General features: G+C 53.9%; 9 protein-coding genes across 9 annotated transcripts; 3 read left to right on the top strand and 6 right to left on the bottom strand.

Moving 5' to 3' along the window:
- Positions 1-520: 520 nt before the first annotated feature.
- On the bottom strand, positions 521-1,885 carry NECHADRAFT_50754 (uncharacterized protein; the record flags this gene model as incomplete). The annotated part of the gene is made up of 1 exon (XM_003047508.1): positions 521-1,885. One exon carries the CDS (start codon positions 1,883-1,885, stop codon positions 521-523), a length of 1,365 nt encoding a protein of 454 aa, XP_003047554.1.
- A 1,452-nt stretch (positions 1,886-3,337) lies between these two features.
- Positions 3,338-4,295, bottom strand: NECHADRAFT_50788 (uncharacterized protein; the record flags this gene model as incomplete). The annotated part of the gene is made up of 2 exons (XM_003047507.1): positions 3,338-4,168; positions 4,230-4,295. The coding sequence occupies 2 exons, from the start codon at positions 4,293-4,295 to the stop codon at positions 3,338-3,340; spliced, it is 897 nt and encodes a 298-aa protein (XP_003047553.1).
- A 634-nt stretch (positions 4,296-4,929) lies between these two features.
- NECHADRAFT_72407 (uncharacterized protein) lies at positions 4,930-7,496 on the bottom strand (the record flags this gene model as incomplete). The annotated part of the gene is made up of 1 exon (XM_003047506.1): positions 4,930-7,496. One exon carries the CDS (start codon positions 7,494-7,496, stop codon positions 5,079-5,081), a length of 2,418 nt encoding a protein of 805 aa, XP_003047552.1. The 3' UTR covers positions 4,930-5,078.
- A 747-nt stretch (positions 7,497-8,243) lies between these two features.
- Positions 8,244-9,589, bottom strand: NECHADRAFT_50865 (uncharacterized protein; the record flags this gene model as incomplete). The annotated part of the gene is made up of 4 exons (XM_003047505.1): positions 8,244-9,031; positions 9,083-9,283; positions 9,342-9,433; positions 9,492-9,589. 4 exons carry the CDS (start codon positions 9,587-9,589, stop codon positions 8,244-8,246), a joined length of 1,179 nt encoding a protein of 392 aa, XP_003047551.1.
- Positions 9,590-10,256: 667 nt separating this feature from the next.
- On the top strand, positions 10,257-11,085 carry NECHADRAFT_85832 (uncharacterized protein; the record flags this gene model as incomplete). Its single annotated transcript, XM_003047687.1, has 3 exons — positions 10,257-10,299; positions 10,356-10,567; positions 10,627-11,085. 3 exons carry the CDS (start codon positions 10,257-10,259, stop codon positions 11,083-11,085), a joined length of 714 nt encoding a protein of 237 aa, XP_003047733.1.
- A 215-nt stretch (positions 11,086-11,300) lies between these two features.
- NECHADRAFT_73914 (uncharacterized protein) lies at positions 11,301-11,921 on the bottom strand. The gene is made up of 4 exons (XM_003047504.1): positions 11,865-11,921; positions 11,648-11,732; positions 11,528-11,588; positions 11,301-11,459 (listed from the first exon to the last, which is right to left on the bottom strand). The coding sequence occupies exons 1-4, from the start codon at positions 11,867-11,869 to the stop codon at positions 11,407-11,409; spliced, it is 204 nt and encodes a 67-aa protein (XP_003047550.1). The 5' UTR covers positions 11,870-11,921; the 3' UTR covers positions 11,301-11,406.
- A 328-nt stretch (positions 11,922-12,249) lies between these two features.
- NECHADRAFT_51040 (uncharacterized protein) lies at positions 12,250-14,841 on the top strand (the record flags this gene model as incomplete). The annotated part of the gene is made up of 1 exon (XM_003047686.1): positions 12,250-14,841. One exon carries the CDS (start codon positions 12,250-12,252, stop codon positions 14,839-14,841), a length of 2,592 nt encoding a protein of 863 aa, XP_003047732.1.
- A 40-nt stretch (positions 14,842-14,881) lies between these two features.
- Positions 14,882-16,367, bottom strand: NECHADRAFT_64130 (uncharacterized protein). The gene is made up of 3 exons (XM_003047503.1): positions 16,226-16,367; positions 15,607-16,154; positions 14,882-15,556 (listed from the first exon to the last, which is right to left on the bottom strand). The coding sequence occupies exons 1-3, from the start codon at positions 16,246-16,248 to the stop codon at positions 15,090-15,092; spliced, it is 1,038 nt and encodes a 345-aa protein (XP_003047549.1). The 5' UTR covers positions 16,249-16,367; the 3' UTR covers positions 14,882-15,089.
- A 537-nt stretch (positions 16,368-16,904) lies between these two features.
- Positions 16,905-18,365, top strand: NECHADRAFT_72399 (uncharacterized protein). Its single transcript, XM_003047685.1, has 7 exons — positions 16,905-17,031; positions 17,219-17,275; positions 17,351-17,366; positions 17,519-17,644; positions 17,701-17,771; positions 17,823-17,964; positions 18,033-18,365. The coding sequence occupies exons 1-7, from the start codon at positions 17,029-17,031 to the stop codon at positions 18,065-18,067; spliced, it is 450 nt and encodes a 149-aa protein (XP_003047731.1). The 5' UTR covers positions 16,905-17,028; the 3' UTR covers positions 18,068-18,365.
- The last annotated feature ends 779 nt before the right edge of the window (positions 18,366-19,144 follow it).

Here is a 19,144-nt window from a genome sequence, read left to right as displayed (position 1 = left end):
GCCAGTCCATCTCACTTCCTTTAGACAGGGAAGCCTCGTTCTCAGAACTACCCCGGACCCCAATATGCCGAGATCTGCAATGCGCCCACATACCCGCATCAAAGATATCTCGACGATGCCTGTTTCATCTACCTATTAGGTCGATCTTTGCGCATCACACGATCTTACCTGCATGGTCCACGTGAGCTAAAGTTGCATCAATGATGGTATCTCTTTCCTGTTTTCTAAAAAGTCGGTCCATAATTTACACGCTTTGCCTGCTCTCGAGCTGGCTTTGACTGGTTCGAGAGCTACGTCTATTGCTCTCGGCATGTCATCTCCCCATCTTACACTTAGGTTCTAGAGCTGAATCTGCCAGTGTGTTCAACTGCGGTGTCTCAGCTCTCCTGTCTCTCTTGGGTCATGTCTCAAGCCACCATGACCCCTTTAACCACATTTCAACACCCAATACGAGCTTGTTAAGCTCCTCAACCACTCTCAAGACGCCCTCATCCCCTGAAAACACATTCCGCAGCTAGAACTACAGATCCTTCTTGAACTTGTGCTCTGGCTTGTGTGTCGTTTCGTAGTCAATGTGGACGTACGCTCGCTCAATGTCAGGAAGATCCTCAAGCTTGAACTGCAGCGCCTCGGCCACATCGTGGCTGTCCTGCAGCGTCTGGGTTGGGTCCATGACAATGTCGACCTCGGCGATCAGACGCGGGCCCGAGTGATATACCCGCACCGTGTCGATGCCCTGGATGGCGTCCGAGTGAGTGACACACACGTACGTGATGAGCTGCTGCATCTCGACAGAGCCTGTAACGCCGACGACGAGGAGGAACTCTCCAAAGGCGGTGCCCAGCCAGATACCAGAGATGAGCACCGACAGGAGGATGGCGCCCATGGGGTCAATCCACCAGAGGAGCTTGGCACCACCGACAGATGTCAGGATACCGAAGCCATTGATGAGAAGGTCGTTGCGGTGATCTTGCCAGAGAATGTTGATCTGGCTGTACTTGTCCTTGAGAGCCCAGCAGTAGAGGAAGAGGGCAAATTTGGTAGCGAAGGCGCAGCAGACGGCGACAACAGAGGGTAGGTAGAATTTCTTATCATCCTTCTCTTGAACCAGCTCCTGACAAGCAAAGGCAATAATAATGAGAGAGACAGCAATCATGAGGAAGCAAAAGATAATGTTGCCCACAGTCTCGAGACGGGCCTTGCCCGCGGGGAAGCGGCGGGGATCTACGCGGCGAATGGCTCGGGCAGAGAGAATGAGGGTGAGGTTGCTCAGAGGGTCGAAGATGGAGTCGGCCATGGTGGTGAAGAGCGAGAGGGAGCCCGACGAGATGGCGGCGTAGAGCTGGACGGCTGACAGGACAACATTGGCAGCGAAGGAGCCCCAGACGGCAATGCGGAACTTGAGCTGATCATCGCCATGCTCCTGGCGGGCCTCGTCGCGATGCTCCTCGACAGACTTGAGCATCCGCTCAATGGCTGCGTTCTGGTTCTTGTAGAAGCCCTGGAGCTTGCGCGCCGTGACTTTAGAGCCCACCTTGTCGGGGATGCACTTGCGGCCAACGGCGCCACCGCGCTTCCTTGACGTGTTGGCCTTGATCTCGTCCAGGTCCGAATCCGTCTTGTACGCCCGTGAGAGGCCATATGGGTCAGGGTCGAGGCAGCTGGGGTGTCGGCGACCAGTGGCGGTGACCTGGCTTTCGACATCTGTCATGTGAGAGGGATTCCGGGCAATGGTCTCGTTGTCGTCCGCCGTCACGGGCTCAAAGGCGGTACTGGATGCATGGTGGTTGTTGGAGCTCCGCGAGCTGCTGCGAGCTATATCGATGGACTGGAGGTGAATGGCGTGTGGGTGGTGGATGACGGTGCTGGAGTTATCGGGAGACATGATGGGCGATTGCAGTTTTCAATCGACTTGGGAGCTGCGAGGAGGGGAATTTGAGAAGCTGCGAGGGCTCGTGAGGAGTCACGCGAGCGAACGGGAGATATCCAAGTGCCGAGGATGGCGGTCAGTGAGGTGACGAGCTTGAGGGGAAGCTGTCCCAGAAGAGAAGACCGACACAATGCGGCTTCTTGATGTGGCAGGAGACCGGAAGACCGGGTAAGACGACGAAGCTCCTGAAAATGCAAATACACAAGAAGAGAGATGGAAACACAAGAGCCAAGATATTGTGGGAGGATGAACAGGTCCTAAAGAGCGGAGTAGTATCTCTCCCCTCCTCAAAAGAGGTCTCTCCTAGCGTTGCGATGAGCCAAAACCATCGTCACCAATAGCCAAGATCAGTCATATGGATTTCTTGGCCCTCCATACCATCCCTACCCCAAAAGGAGAGGCGAGGTTGATAGCAAAGCGATTAATAAACACCACAACAAACATACCCGGTCCGGTCTGGCCAACGAGCCATGTCTTCTGGTCCGCCCACGTGGGTTGGGCATGATTGCAAGGAGAGGAAGCGAAGATAAACGGCCTGGGTCTTTACGTCAATAGCGTCAAGGCCCTCAAAGATCCCACGCCGGGAGACGATCGCCCGAAGTGTCAGAGGTCGCTTTCGACGGGCGTCTTAACAGAGGACCACGCAGATGCACTTGCAGGAGCGATAGTGCTAAGGACGCGGGGTACCTGAGTGAGGGTCAACTGGGGGTTAGCGAGTCCCCGCCCTGAGCGCTTGGGGGCGGAGGGTCGCCTCCGAGCGGCGTAGGAAAGGTGAGAGAAATGGTTGATATTACGGTGGAAGAAAAAAGGGCAAAGAAGACGTTGAATTAGGGAGCGGATGAGGTTCAATTATAGTCCACAACGGCGCCGAGAATACCTCGAAAAACGGCCGGGGCTGAGCTCCGCGTCCCGTAGTTTCGGGCGTCTCGAAAACGCCCTGGGTCTCGGGCGTCCTCGGAATAAGATACGGGCCACCCGGGTCCCCGCCCCCTGACGCAACGGGAAACGTTTATTCACCAGCGGAAACTCCATATCACAAATCGATAGCGTGAGAACGACCCAGCTGCAGCGTTTCAATCTATTGGTCTGTTGGTTGTTGCGTTGTCAAGAAACGGTAATAAATCTGGGGTAGTTGCTGGTCTAGCCATCGATAGTCAGATAACTCAGCTAGCCACAGGGTGATGTGCTGACGTCCATATAAAATCTCACCTCATCGCTCTCTGAAATAAATGAAACTTGTCTGAAAATACACGAAAAAGGTGTGACAACATCAAGTGATGCTTCACTACATCGCTCACATCGTACAGGTGCCCGAAACCCCAGAGCCCAGTGGCTCTTCTGTATCACAGGTTCCCCACCCTTGGTTTCCATCAAGGTAGCACGAGAACCGTTGTCAGTGCAGCTACACTATAGCTTTGCCTCGATCTTGCTGTTATCCGGGCTCCTCTCTAGGACCCAGTTGACGACATCCTTTGCAAACTCATCCTGACACAGGTCCAGGTGCAGCGCATGATACCCGCCCTTGTACGTCTTGATGACCTTGTCTGCGATGTCCTGGTTCTCCACGTACTTGATGGCGGCATCGTAGCTGCACGCCATGTCAACATCGCCATGGCCAAGCCATAGCGCCTTCACCTCGCTCCCGAGCTTGACGGATCCCGACTGCAGAGATGCGGTGCGGTCCAGCAGCGCCGCCAAGCACTCCAACGTGCCCGTATCGTGGCACAGCGGATCGTCCCGGAACCCCTTGCCTATTTCAGGCCTTCGCGTCAGGTTCTCTGGTGTGACGACATGCTTCAACTGGAAATGCGGGAGAAGTCTGCCCATTAGTCGTCCGGCAGCGATCTTGAGCGAACTGGGGACCTCCTCAGGTGCGAACCCGATGAACGGCGCCTCGAGTATCCAGCCGCGCACCTGGCTCACCAGCTCGGCATACTGCGGATCAGCCGCGAGCGTGATGGCCTCGCCGCCGCCCATGGAGTGGCCGAGGACAAATACCGGCACTTCCGAGGGCAGCTTGCTCTGCAGGAAGGCGGCGATGTCGGCAGTGACCTGGGACGTCGGACCGGTGTTGCCCTTGTCAGAGGGCTTCCTGACACTACGACCCCATCCGCGCTGGTCGAAGCCAAAGACTTGGATGCCGTTGGATGCCAGAACGCGGCAGACGTCGTTGTACCAGCCGATGTGGTCACTGAAGCCATGCAGCAAGACGGCCTTGGCCCGGATGGGTCCCTCGGGCTACCCAAACATCAGCATCTCCTCTCTTGTCTCGACCTCACGTTTAGATGGTTCTACTCACTGTCCATGTCTTTGTGTACAGGCTGGCATCCCCCACCTCAAACGTACCCTCGGTTTCGGTTGACATGGAGCTTGCTTGTTGGGGTAGTTGTGACGGAGCTGATGAAAAAACACCAGTATCTGATGTATCAGACGATGCTTAAGATTGTTTTTAACAACAAATGAAGCTGTTCAAGGTGGGAAATCGTGTTGCGCCGAAGCTCAAGGCTGCCTTGAGATTAAACTTGGCTGTTAGGTAAGGGTCATGCCGCTTGTCTTTGATCCATTTGGGGTCACATGTGACAGCCGTTGCCGAGAAACTCAACCTGCGATATAGTTATTGGCTTCAGCCATGAACGAGGCTTGAGAGGCGTCGCGCTAGAAGAATACCACTCAAATCTGCTTATTGTCATCATTTCGAGGACGGAATATGGAAAGGAATATGCCTTGCAGTGATATTTGATGCAGGTCAGCTCATATATGAATAACTACTATAGATCCATTACTGTGCACCTATGCCGGTTAGTAGGCGAGGCCCCTGGCCAAGAAACACCATATTGAAACTCTGCCTTCTATTCACGCCCGCCCGCCCCCAACCCCTTGATCCATTTTCTCCATTTTTTGGGATTAAATAACAGACCGGACCGACGACGCCAACGAAAGTAGGGTACCTGTCGAGTGGAGTTCTCTCTGCAGCTGCTGGCAGCAGAATCATCTCATCTGCCACAGAACCCAGACGTAGATATCGGGATATATAATGTACATGATTCGTCTAAAACCTGTTCCCCCCCCCAAGTGGCCCAGAGTTGAGCCTGTGGTATTACATCCTTGCGACGAGAAAGGGTGCTTGCTCTATGCCATGCGCGTCACTTCAAGGGCGCTTCTCCTCGTCCTTGGACTCCTTCTTCTCCTCCTCTTCAAATATATCCATATCATCCTCCTCTTCTCGCCTCTCCAGGTCATCCTCGAGCTCCTCTGCCTCGGTGATGTGTGCCCGAGAGGCAGCATTGCCCTTCTCGGGAACATCACCACCGCTCATCTGCCACTCCATCAGCCTGCTGAACGCGCTCTCCTTGTCCGCCGCGAGCTGATGGTAGCTGCCGATTTCAGCAACCTTGCCTTCGTTGTTGAGAACGATGATCTGGTCAGAGCGCTTGATGGTGGAGAGACGGTGAGCAATAGAGATGGTGGTGTTGTGTCCACGAAGGAGACCAGCCAGAGCCTCGTTGACCAGAGTCTCCGACTCAGCATCTAGAGCAGATGTAGCTTCATCCAGGATCAGGATATCGGGGTCCTTGAGGAGGGCTCGCGCAATAGCAATGCGCTGTTTCTGACCTCCAGAGAGCTGGGAACCACGGGCACCAACCTGGGTCTCCAAGCCATCGGGCAGATCGCTAATAAAGTTGCAGTTGGCTCTTCGAGCGGCGGAAATGATCTCGAGGCGGCTTGCCCGGGGTTTTCCGTAGGAAATGTTCTCGGCAATGGTACCAGAAAACAGCACAGGCTCTTGTGAGACCATACCAATCCGTCTTCGCAGAGACTTGATATTCATCTTGGAAATATCTTGGCCATTGATGGTGATGATTCCATCAGTAGGGTTGTAGAACCGGAGGAGGAGAGAGGCTACTGTTGACTTGCCTCCTCCTGATGGGCCAACAACGCAGACATTGCTGCCAGATGGAATCTCAAAGTTGATCCCGTTGAAGATCTTGACGGCCGGTCTTGTAGGATAAGCAAAGGAGACATTCGTAAACTTGATGGGACCCTGAGCCGACTTGACTCGAACACCAACGGTCTGGTGGATTCCGGGCCTGCGATCCTGGAGTTCGAATAGTCGACTGGCCGCGCCAACTCCCTTCATGAGCTCGGAGTAGAAACCTGAGAGGCCAAATAGACTGGAGCCTGCAAATGCCGTATACATCATGAATGAGGTCAAATCTCCAATTGACATGGACCCATTTCGCACGAAGCTGCCTCCCACGACCAGCATGGCCAAGATAGTCATGTTACCGGCCCAGCCAGTCGAAGCAAAGAAAGTAGCGGCGATCAGAGACTCCTTTTTGCCAAGGGCAAAGATCCTTCTGATTTGTCGGTTATACCGGCCAATTTCTTGAACCTCACCAACAAAAGCCTGGCTAGTCTTGACGTTGCCAAGACGCTCCTCGGCAATCTTGGTCAAGGTACCCAGGTTCTTCTGAATGGACCTGCTGACATTTCGAATGGCTCGACCGTAGATGAATGCTCCCACGGCGATAGGGGGAAACATGAGTAGCAAGAGACCTGTGAGTTTGGGGCTCGTCCAGACCATGATAGCAAAACCGGCACCTCCACTGAAAAGGGCTCGAAGACCGTCGCTCAGATTCTGAGTCACCGACTTGCCAACAATGACGGTGTCAGAGCTCAGACGGGAGATGAGATCTCCCACTCGGTTCGCATCGAAGAATTCGGCATCTTGAACGTATGTACGTCGGTAAAGCTGGGATCGTAGTCTGGCGACAACACGTTCGCCGACAATACGGAGAAGAACCACTCGGCCAAAGTTGGCCATGGCACCCAGAGTCAGAATCGTACCGAGACCAAAGAAGAACTGGTTCATAGTCAACCCGAATAGGCGGATATCCTCCACGTCGCCTTTGGTAGCAAGATCCAAGATTCGACCGACGGAAAAGGGAATAGACATGGTGACACTGGAAGAGATGACGAGGAAGACAAAGGCGATACCGAGCCATCGAAGCTCTGGGCGCGCGATCTTGATCAGCCGCCAGATTTCGTCCATGCCGGCTTTGGCATGCACCTTGCCTTCCTTGGACAACTTGGCGGACAGATTGACCTGCGCAGCCCGAGCAGCCTTCTCGCTCTTGGTAAACTCATGCTTCTCGTGCTCCTCCGTCAATTCTTGCTGAGCTTCTACCTCAACGGACTTCTTGACGCCCTCCTCGGCCTTGGTTTGGATCTCCCGTAGCAGACGAGGTGCCGTAGAGAATTGGCGCAAGGCATCAGTCACCGAGCCATTCTGAAGAGGCCGAGTCTGCGCTTGCGTCTGGGAGAGCGGATTACGGAATTGGGTGTTGAGCGCCGATGATCGGAAGGCGGCGATAGAGAAGGGCGGCAGTGCGGTTTGGCGGGTGGAAGAGGCGTGGAAGAACCTCGCCTGGAGCGGAGAAGCGTCGGACTTGTAGGGAGAAGCTGACCATGAGCTTCGCGATGTAGCGAGAGACACTTGTAAGGACAGCGGGGAGGTCTCGGCGACGCGTGGGAGCAGCACCCGGCGTGCTACTCCCGAAACCATGATGACGGCGGGGGATTGTTCAGACGCCCACTCAGCGGAGCATGTTCAGAGGCCACGCTGTTTGCCAGGGCAAAGGGGCAGATCAGAGCAAGACCGAGCTAAGCCGTGAGGAATTCGTATGTTGGAAGGACGTAAGAGTGGAAAAATCAAAGTTGAGGAGGTTGCGATGCCGTCATCGCCGCGGCATTTCTCAGCTTCCGATGTTGCGACGGACGAAGCAAACCTCTGTCTGTCAAGGCTCAAAATTTGAGTGGGCCCCTCTATCCTCCATCGCGCCTGTGGCGTCCCTCGGTCGGAGCTACGCGCTCACTGTTCCCGACCGATCCGACTGACCGAATGAACTCGGTTTCTGCCCGAACGTGAAGGGTATAACTCCGACTGAAGGCGGCATTGACTGGACATTACATGTTTCAATTGTTCCGCTTTCGTCAATGGGCCTCTCAGCCAATGCGTAGATAGAAATTGGTCCATTACAAGGCGAGCACTTTGTGCTTCAACTCAATTTCGACCTAGGATACCCCACCAAACTACTTTACAACGGCCATACCTCCATAACATGTCTTCCATGAACCACAACGGATCCAATCTTCCTCCATTTCTTGGAAAATAGGAAATCCTCCTTTTCGGGATATTAAGAATACAGTAAATCTTGCCAAGAAACCCGTGTATTGTCCATTAGTGTCCTCCAACCGAGCTTCAAAAGGAACTTGGAGTCATAATGCTGACTTCCCCTGAACTGATGCTGGATCATGACTTGGACTCCTCCTTGAGCATTTCAGCAACATCAGCATCAATGCCGTCATCTCCTCCCAAATCCGGAAACTCGTCACCATCGTCGACCCGACGCCGCTTGTTGGATCCGTTAGTCGAGATTGGCAGCGACTGGTAAGATGGTGCCTCATCCTCAGCTGCAGTCATTGTAGCAGGCGGGTTACCCTCCGGAGTCAATGCCTCAGGGGTAGGCGCACCGAAGGGTTCCATAGGAGGAGGAGTAAGTGCTTCCATCTCGGGCCTGTCAGGCTCTGGTGGTGTGCCAGAACCCTCTCCCTCTCCTGGAGTGCCGTTGCTGTCTGCCGGACCCAAGGCTCGCATGATGCCCACCTCCACCGCGTGTTTCTTTTCCTCAATCTCCGTCTTTCGGGACGTCAACTGGGCCGCGGCAGCCTTGTCTTGCTCCAAAGCAGCACGATTGGCACCAAGCAGCTTCTCTAACCCAGAGATCAGGTCCTCTCGTGCCTTTACACACTCAGCAACCGCGCTCTCGGCATTCGCAAGCGTCTTGAGAAGACCGTTGAGACGAGCAGCGTAGACGGGGGCTGAAGGAACCGGGGTTGAAGAGTTGGTTTGCTTCTCATACTCCTGGTCTGCTGAAGCGACCGTGGCCTTCAAGGGGATGCTCAGCTTGGTCGCAGTCTGATGAGCAGTCACCAGTGGTGCAAACTCGGCTGGAATGGGAGCTGCACCACCACCGCCGCCACCACCAAAGGGAGAGCTCTTAAAACTGGATTTGGCTGTACCGCGAGCCTTGTCAAGCTCTATACCATAGATTAGCGCTCACTCTGTTAGGTTGTTTTTGCATAACTGACCTTCGATACGGGCCTCAACAGCGGCCTGGATCGGCGTTTCAAAAATTGTCCGGTCCTTCCAAACGTCCACCACGCGCTTGAGTTTCGATTGGAGCTCAGCGGGAGCACCCTTGTACGCGATAGACACAGCTTCCGCGATGATTGGAGCAAAGGCTATGATAAAGTCATCCTTATGTCGAATCTTGGACTGCTGGGCCACCTCTGTTGAATGTTTGTTAGCTGTCGTTGAAAACCTCATAATGACCCATGGCAAACATACCGTTCGCGAGGTAGATCAAGCTTAACCTCTTGGTGCTGGAAGAGTCCTTGAGGCGTTGCAACCAGAGCTGGACTGTACGGTCTGCATGTCTCCTACAGACTTGCATTAGTCCATTATTTCTCGTCCAAGCCGTCAAGCAAGCAGACATACCGATGAAACATGATCCATTGGGCAGCAGTGGCAATGCTGTCGTGGGTCTCAGTGAGCGATGAGAGCCGCGCCAGCACAGAATCATCATTGTAAGCCATGTTGACTGCGCTAGTCCTCCTTGTAGCGAGAAATAGAAATGGATGAGGATGGAGAGAAGCGCAGCCTTAAGCGAATAAAATAGGTGGCGTAGGGTATCAATTTAAGAGCCAACTTGGAGTCGTTGCTGTGGTACCACTTGAATCGTCTACGACAGCTACTTGCAGGGAGATTGTTCAGAGCTCGCGCCAACCGACTCCCTCACGAAAACAGCACTAGTTGGAACGGGTTGCGCTGCGCCTGACCTGAGAATGTTTGCCGTATGACTGAAAGTGATGCGTGACTGAGTTGTGCGATGAAATGAAGTTTTCTCTGGTAAAACCAGGAGAGTTTATAGAACAGGAGCTTGGGCAAGTATCCAAATAAACATCCGCCCGCTAATGCGAAAATAGCTTCTACATGCATGGTTTCATGTGAGCATATGTTATTATCGGATATGAGTGACCCACACGCTAGGCTTCTTTTGGAATTGGGCCTCTCACCGCCCGGCAGATTCCACATCATCAGCTAGGATGGCCTATTTGGCAGGCGGTACCTGAATAGGAGGATCGCAACAACAACAGCAGTGAATCTCTGACGTCGTCGCCTCGCTCATTACCATCTTACCTTCGCCTCTCTGCAACTGTGCACATCTTCTTCGACAAAACAAAACCCTCGCGCATCGATAAAATGGCCGACCGATTCCCATCTCTCGAGGACTTTGATTCGGGGGGTGAGTCCATGACGATGGAGCATGAGAGAGCTGGGAGCTAATGTGAAATGATTAAGCGCAAACCGATATCAAGGACCCATCCGCCGATCCCTCGACTGATGACTTCCTCGCCCGCGAGAAGGCTCTTCTCGGAGACGATGCTGACCAGTTTGCGACCAACGATGACGCTGCTGCCTTTGTCGATGCCGAAGGCGATCTCCTCGGTTCCGGCGGCAATGAGCAGTCAACATTTGAGTCTCAGTTCCCTGACTTGACTCAGCCTGATGCGGTGAGTTCCTTCTTTTGAAGGGGCCGTGGATGCAGATGCTGATACGTGTACGGATACAGGGTACTGGACTTACGCCCGGCGGAACCGCTGTCACTGGACCTTCTGTCAGCTACAACTCGGGATACCAGGCTTACGCTGAGGAAGAGGAGGAGCCCGAGGTTATCAAGGAGTGGCGCGAACGACGGGATGCCCAGATTGCGAAGCGCGTCGAACAATTTGCCGCCCAACGAGAGGAGACAATCAAGGAGGCCCAGCAAAACATCGACGACTTCTATGACAACTATAACAACAAGAAGGAGAAGGGAATCGCCCAGACACGAAAGGAGGCCGAGGAGTTCCTGGCCAACCAGGAGGACACCGTTTCTGGCGGCACCAGCTGGGACCGTATCGCCAAGCTGGTGGATGTCAGCGGCAAGGGCACCAAGGGTGGTGCCTCTGGATCCGGCAAGGAGCGCTTCCGTGAGCTGCTCGTGAGCCTGCGCAAGGACGAGAAGGCGCCTGGCGCCACGGGCTACTAGAGTGAGCTCGCTTGTTTGTCAATCCCCTAATCTTTCAACGGACAGTTGCTGGTCGGTGCAGAGCACTAGACACCATCGTTGATACATGCCGTTTTCCGGCTTTTCCCGTGCTGTATTCTAGAATTTAGGAGTCCAGGTTTAATGGCAATCACGTGTGAATAGATGAACATGGTTCAGAGCACCAGCAGAACGCAGTGACACGATGACAGCTCCGTGGGGATATCATATTGGGTCCATCTCCATCTATTGACACACTCTACTAGTCACATTGGCCACCCATCGTCTCGCAAGCTATAGGACAAGCCGGCCCAGCTCCATCGCTTAGAAGTAGGAGTTGTAGCCAAGGACCTTGCGGCCGGCACCGTAGACGCTGGCTGCATGTTGGTCAGCACTGGGGTTCCAAACTCCAACACATCTCTCGGATCCAATGTAGGAAACTCACCGCCAAAGGTACCCCAGAGAAGGATGAGGTAGGGAGTGAGGAGGACGCGGCTGCGGGGGTTCTATCGGTTCGGTCAGCGGGAAGGTCGGCGGGAAGCGAGTTGATCAATTCGGGTCGTACAATCTTCCACACACGGGTGTGGTTCTTGTAGGCGTTCTGGTAGAATCGCTGGTGCTGAGGCACCTGGTTCTTAGCGTCGACGAGGCTGCGAGAATGTCAGTGACGGATTCTCGTATGATGTGATGATCGGTGCTGTCCGGGCTCGGCAATGGCCATTGGGATCGAAGGAGACGGTTCTGGCCATCGCGAGAGTCGGCTAGGGATCAATTGCACATACCCCATTTTGAAAGAGGTTGATTGAGAGGCGTGGGAGATTCCGATGGTTGGTATCGTGTGGGGTGGTTGAGTGGTGAACGGAGGATGTCGATGTTCGGTAGAAGAAATGAGGCCATAACCTGATTGGAGCCGGAATCAGAACATGACTCAGCATAGCTTTCAGCGTTCCCGTTGGTGGGCACGTGTTAGCGCGACCCATGCATCCATTACCGCGAGCGAGGTCACTGATGCGCGAATCAAAAAAGTCTTGGAGCTCCGGATTGAAGATTTGGATATCCATGCCGAATTGCGAACCTATACTTTTGCTGCTACGACCTTTACATGACCCAATGCGGTGATGTGAATCCAACTGGAGCTGGTGATCTCGACTACCGGCTATGTATCGAATGCTGAAGCGCATTCAACGCTTCCCGAATGCACCGACACCAGCACGAATTTCGTCCGTCTCAAGCCCCCGGTCTTTGAGTATCGCCGTTCGACTCCGATCCCGGTGCCCGGCTCTCGTGCCTCCATTAGCGACACCACGCTTGCCAAATCACTCCACATGCTCTTCGACTGCTGAGAATGCAACAACGCAGAAGAAATGGAGGTCCACAACGTCTGGGTCGCTGAGAATACGCTATGAGGATGGAGCATTGGGGTCACGCGAGGCGAGAGTACCTACGCCTTTGGGTGTACGACTTCGTGGGAGCGGAAACTTGAATCTGTCTGCGCAGAACCCTGTGCTGGACGAGGTATCTGACTGGGAGCGTCGAATCGTAACAACTCGTCACAGTCATGGAGACAAAGGCGTATGGGAGATGTTCAGGGAGCTCCGAAAGACCGGAGAGGTGCACATTATAACTGCACGTCGAGCAGAGTTTCTGCGTGACAATATTTTGAAAGCAGCGTTAACAAACGCAGATCGAATGGAGGAACTTGTCGCATTTGCAGAACAACTTCGCGACGAATACGACTTCAGTTGGCCTGAGCTGTATATGAAAGTGATGCACTTCTACCTCAGCCAAAGCGACTATGACGCTGCATCTCGCTGGCACCTGAAGCTGATGCCGGGCTTTCGTCCTGACCTGGATAGCTTTGGTGCTCTCCTGACCAGCTTCGTCATTGACTTCTCTCCCGATATCCAGAGAACCCTGACGAGGATGTATGTGTTCAGTCCATTTCGTGAGCTGTATGACTACGTTGTGCCGGCTCTCTTTCGCTCGGGTCAATCTCATCCGGCTCGCGTCTGGAGGAAAAGGTTCATTCTTTTCAACGACCATCCAACGTCGTCAAAGTCGAGACCATTCCTCGACTTTACTTCACGGTACTTTCCCACAATTGGTCTTACTCAAGAGGAGTTGAAAATTCTCGGGTTAGTTGGTAGCGATCAAGGTGCCTTGGCAGATTCGACATCCAAGGACTCCCAATCAGACCAGCCCAAGGGCATATACAGCGACAAGTTCACAGCTCGATGGTTTGCGAGCTCCTGGACTTCTTCAGAGTTTGCGATCAATCTCATGCACAAGCTTGGCTTGCGGACCATTGGGCCTCTCTCTCTGCAGTCTGTTGCCCTTCGAGAAGATGACGCCCGTGGCGTATTGGACCGCCTCGCCCAGCTTCAGAAGTTGAGGATTGCCATTGCCCCCAAGCTTTACTGCAAAGCCGTTGTGTCCTTTGCTCAAGGAGGCAATGATGACTTGCTCAGGGATCTGTTACATTGTGACATTCACCCTGATGAGTTCGACGACCCAGAAACACGGCAATTGCTTCTTGCGGCCGCCGCTCGACAGCAGGACTGGGGGCGAGAGCGGCTTCTTCAAGAGGTGGAGGCTTTGGAGGTTTTCACGTCCCAGCAAAGATATTCCCATGCCAAACAACTCAACAATCATCTCCGCGCAATGCTGGCCAAGGAGGATCTTCACAACGTGAGGTTGGTCCTTGATGAGATGGACACATCCCAAGTTAGTCTGTGGCAGAATAACTCGGCCGCGCTGCTACGTCGAGTTTTCAAGGATATCTGGTACCACCCAAAAACCAGCAAACAACAGTTTTACGGGCTCCAGGGAGATCCTCAGCTTGACAGGGCCATCAACCTTGCCTTGCGGGTAGCACGCCACGATGTCTGTATCCCTATCAGGTACTGGCAGATGCTCCTTTACAACCTGGGACGTCTCGGCCGTTTCAGTGAGCTCGAGGCGCTGAGCTTTGAGATCTGCGAACTATACAACCCCGAGTATGGGGGTCTGATCCCGGTTCACTGGAGAGACCTGCCCCCTAAACCGGGTGTAGTGCTAAACAAGGAATCTGAGAGGACGGAGTTGTTGCTAGACCCCCCAGTTGAAGAACCAGTGAAAGGCAAACGAAGCCATTTCCCTGAAGAGTTTTGGAAAGCTGAGATGGGATTCACAGAGGAGGAGCTCAAAGACGACAAGTCTGAGTCGGACGAGAATACTTATGACGGCTGGCAAAAACGGACCAAGAAGATCCAAAAAGTGTTTCGCATACCAGCCGATCTACCCTTTACACACAGGCAGCACCCAGTGCAAAAGATCTTTGACAACAGCCTCCAGCGCGCAATCCTGAGATGGGGTTTTGACAAGACGTTGGCTCAGGCGCCGACGACGCTGTCCCTCATGAAGGTCAAGGAAGCGGGGGCTCAGGACTTTGACTTGGCGTATGGAGTTCGCCTCCTGGCCCTCCTGCGCGACCGGGGCGTCTTTATTGATAAGCAGATTGTGCGGAGTGCAACCATCAAGCGCATTGCTGTGGCACATTTACCTGGACGAGCGAGAGCCAGGGCGAGGGACAATCGGGAGCTCTCACCCGAGAACATGAAGCGTCTTGTGGATGAGGCATGGGGCTCTGAGATTCTCCCTGGAGTTGCTCAGTTGTCGAAAGAGATCGAGAACCAGAAGCCCAAGATGTGGAAGAACTATCCTAGGCTCTTCAAGAAGACCTATGATAAGGACGGAGGTGATGATGAGGAGGAGATATGAAAGGCCAAATAGCCCACATTGTTGACCATGAAACGCATAATGAGAGCTAAATCTAGCCAGTGTAATATTATTAGACAAAAAACCGTGACTCCAAGTACATCGGCGACATGACCCTCATGACCTGCTTTACATTGTAGTGGTACATCCGTGTAGTAAAAGCTGCCTCCTTGAGCACCCCGGATCGCTATATGACCGTAGAGCGTCGGATGGCAGCGGGTATCCTGACATTGTCAATCACCAGACGCCTTCTAGCCGTGCTTCTTGGGCTTGATCAGCAGCAGAATGAACATGCCAAAGATGATAAGAATTAGGAGAAGGATGATCTTTCGCTTGGTCGTCCTCCGTTGGTAGCCCGACGCGACCTTGAGTTCTGTCTCGGCAGCCTTGACATCGGTGTTCATACGCTCGACGTTGTAGTCGATGCGGTCGAGCATTGTGCCCTGGTCGATGACCATGGTCTGGAGATCACGGAACAGGTCCGAGAGCTCAATGATACCCTGAGCGATGTCCTCGATCTCTCGCTCACGCTGGGCGATGGCGGCATCATTAGAGTGTAGCACCCGTTGTTGAGTAGCTTGTTGAAGAGTAGTTTGCGAGAATGAGCGGTCGGCATCGGATTCTTGGAGTGATGGATCGAAATATGAACCCGGTTGGGGAGTGCTGGATCTTTCGCCGACAGGGCTGAGAGCACCGAGGCCACCCATGCCGCGAAGCTCTGTGATACAGGGTTAGATCAAGACGAGCCAAAATTCGGGTGTAACAAACTCTTTAAATATGCGCTTTGCTTCTTTCTGAAGTTGGCACTTGCTTCTTGAACTCTTGAGGCGAGCGAGATTTGGATATTCTTGGCCATCGTTTCCTCGGCCCTTGTAATGGTATTGGAGTGTTGAGACTCACGCACCATCTGCTCAATTCGTTGGATGCAGCGATGGCAATCATGGAAACCTTTGGTGATATCCTGCGTGAGCCTCTCTATCTGAGCCTCCTCCGCCCTCTTGGCGTCCTCATCGTTGAAGCCGGGTAGCACATGCTTCTGATGTAGCTTCTCGAGGCTTTGGCCCTTGGTAGCGATGTTGGCGAGCAAGTCTGTGATCTCATCGGAAACATCGGCCCAGCGAGGGGGAAGCAGGTCCATCTCAATCACGGCGTCGCCATCGTCTTCGAATGCGCCGGCCGATAGAAGGCCGCGACGGTCGTCGTTCGCATAACTGGGAGTGTAGGAGTCGGCAAGGGCGCTGCCGGCAGAAGCGCCGGGTCCATATGGTCTCCGCGGGGTGGGATGGTGCGCGTAAGACTGCCGGTAGGAGATGTATCTGATGCCCAGGAGAATTAGCTTCCGCTCTCACAGCGAACAATGATGAGTTGACAATGGGAGCCCTCGTACAGGTTAGTGCGGTCTCGCCACATGGCGGACGCAGACGGGGATAGGAACGACCGTCAGAGCGAGCAAGAATGCGAAATTGGATCGAGCAGCGCGAGTTGCCAGGAGAGCGTCATGGGACGGTCAATGAAGGTGTCGTTGTCGTCATGAGCGAGGATCGCGAACCGAGTCGAATGCGGGTTGAGGCTGGTGGTACAGTATCTGTAGCTGGCTTTGGCTGGGAGCAGCTGGACTGGAGCATTACGACACAGGATGGAGTCCCATTCGACAGGGGTTTCCGAGGAGTGTCCCTTTCCCTTCTGGGAGATGAGGGTACGTACCCAGTGTCGCGGCTCACCTCAGACGGGAGCTTCCTGCCATGCAGTGACAGCTGAGGGAACTGCTGAAACGGAAACGAGAGGGAGCCGCACAGTGTTAGCAATGGGGAGGCTCCGCACACGCCATCCCCTTCGGCAGTCCCCGCCGCTATGGCGCCTCATGTGCCCCTTTCGCAGAGCTCCGGCCACTGAACAAGCTCCTTGGAAGCCCTGGAGCACCTCCATCATCGCCCCCGGGCCGTGCAAAATACAGTGCATTCTCTTTCCCCTCTCCAGCCGTCCTGTACTTTTTGCCTTAGGTACCTATTATTTCCCCCTGACCTTGGACACTCCCCACGAAAGCTCCAAACCCGTGAAGCGAAAAGGTCCGACTCTCTTGGCTCGACAACCCCGCGACCTCAGAACTTGTCCAAGTCATCCTCCTCCTTTCTCGTGCGATCGACACCCACACTTTTACTATCACGTCTTTTGTTATCACCTACGACCAACATGGTGAGTTGCTACCCATTCCGCCTGGCTGCGCGACGTGGTCGCCATCCATTGTTGTTTACCGCCTTGTCCCCTCTCCCCTTAGTGCCGATGGGCATTGACCCCGCGGCGACTTGATGAGAGGGGCTCACGCTGATGGTTTTGTTGCCATGTTTTCAAGACCATAGACTGACGCAAGTTGTCGTTGTAGGCCGACTCCCTCACCGAAGAGCAGGTCTCTGAGTTCAAGGAGGCTTTCTCCCTGTTCGTAAGTTGTTCTCACTCTCTGTCGCTGCTCTGAGTGGCGATCTTCTGGCAAGGCTGTCGCTAACCTCTTGCGTAGGACAAGGATGGCGATGGTGAGTGATTCTCCCTCCTGCTCGCAAAGCCCCTCGTCGGTCTCAGCCCGATTCTTTTTCCGAATTACATGATGCATCGAACCTCTATGCGCACACTGCTCTTCAGTCGATGCGAATCGTTTCGAGACGGTAAACTAAACGTTTCGCTCTAGGCCAGATCACCACCAAGGAGCTGGGTACCGTCATGCGCTCCCTCGGCCAGAACCCCTCCGAGTCTGAGCTTCAGGACATGATCAACGAGGTCGACGCCGACAACAACGGCACCATCGACTTCCCTGGTGCGTAGAACTTGACAACCCTGGGCCGACAAAACAAGACTGACAATAGTGTCAAGAGTTCCTTACCATGATGGCGCGCAAGATGAAGGACACCGACTCTGAGGAGGAGATCCGCGAGGCTTTCAAGGTTGGCAGGATCATGCTTCGCTGAAGCCTTGATGTGCTAACTCACCGCCAGGTTTTCGACCGTGACAACAACGGCTTCATTTCTGCTGCTGAGCTCCGACACGTTATGACCTCCATCGGCGAGAAGCTTACCGACGACGAGGTTGATGAGATGATCCGGGAGGCTGACCAGGACGGTGACGGCCGAATCGACTGTGAGTCTCTTCCGTCACTGCTGACGACAAGTTGCCAGCGAAGCTTCCAATACTGACCACGACTATAGACAACGAGTTTGTCCAGCTCATGATGCAAAAATAAACGACCTGCTTGATACCTGAACAACCGAATCCCTAGGCATGCCATTTGCATACCAACGCTGGCAGCGAGTGCGCATGGTCCTAGGGAGCACGGGTACTCTTCTTTATTTAATAGCAAAACTGCAAGCGATTCGGAGGACATCTTCGATAGTTGGGCCAAAGTTGTGAGGAGTGACTAGCTTTCCGTGTTTACTCATGTCTCCACGGCTGTTGTTGTCCCATGGTTTTTTATCTACATGGCTCATGAATCATGACAACAGAGCAATTTTTCCACATAATCTTTGATCTGGGCTTTACAGTGTGATTATGTGCGTGTCGCCAGGTTCAAATTGTGACACGCTGACGGCTGACATGTACAGCCAGCCTCATGTTGCAAGACTGTTGAGGCACTCTGATGAGGGGCGGCGAGCGGTCAGAAAGGCCATTTTCAGCATGCACTGAGGAGGATGTCTCTCAGCCCTACAGCCCAGCCCACCTAGGCCTTCTCCGATAAGGGGCTCGGCAAATTGGCCGTATCGTCGGGGCCTAGACTTGAGTGCTTATCTTGATGTGCAATACGTCTCGACAACATCCTACGTGGCATTGAATGGCCAGTCGCAGGGCGCCGTGCTGATGCTCCTGTTCAGGGGGCCAGATGAGCCCTTTGTTGAGAGGAATCTGGGGCGTCTAGTGGATGGCAGCTCGCAGCGCTCCTTGCTAAAGGGATTTGGCTAGGCTCGGAGCAGGTAGCCGGGTCAGCTTACGAGGGACGCTATGCCCACACATGCTCCATGGATGCGAGTCCATGGTGCAAGGGAGGAGCTGGGATCGACCCCACAAGTACGAGTTGATCTCGTGAAGCACGCTGTAATTACAAGGTATATGATGGTGTCGGTGGAAGTTGAAGTGATTGCCGCTCCAGCTGTTGGAGGTTGACAGCACGAGCTGAGATGGAAGAGAAGAGGCATACAGCAGCAGTAGCTTATTCTAGCCGACAACCTGTCCTCCAAGTCTGTCCTACACCTCGGCATGGGTGTCAATATTAGGATGGACGCCAAGCAAGGGCAGCATGAGCGAGCATTGATGAATGGCCCTGTCG

This window comes from Fusarium vanettenii, assembly GCF_000151355.1.
Source record: "Fusarium vanettenii 77-13-4 chromosome 10 genomic scaffold NECHAsca_14_chr10_3_0, whole genome shotgun sequence".
Lineage (NCBI taxonomy): Eukaryota > Fungi > Ascomycota > Sordariomycetes > Hypocreales > Nectriaceae > Fusarium > Fusarium vanettenii.
This window is presented reverse-complemented; position numbering and strand designations above follow the sequence as displayed.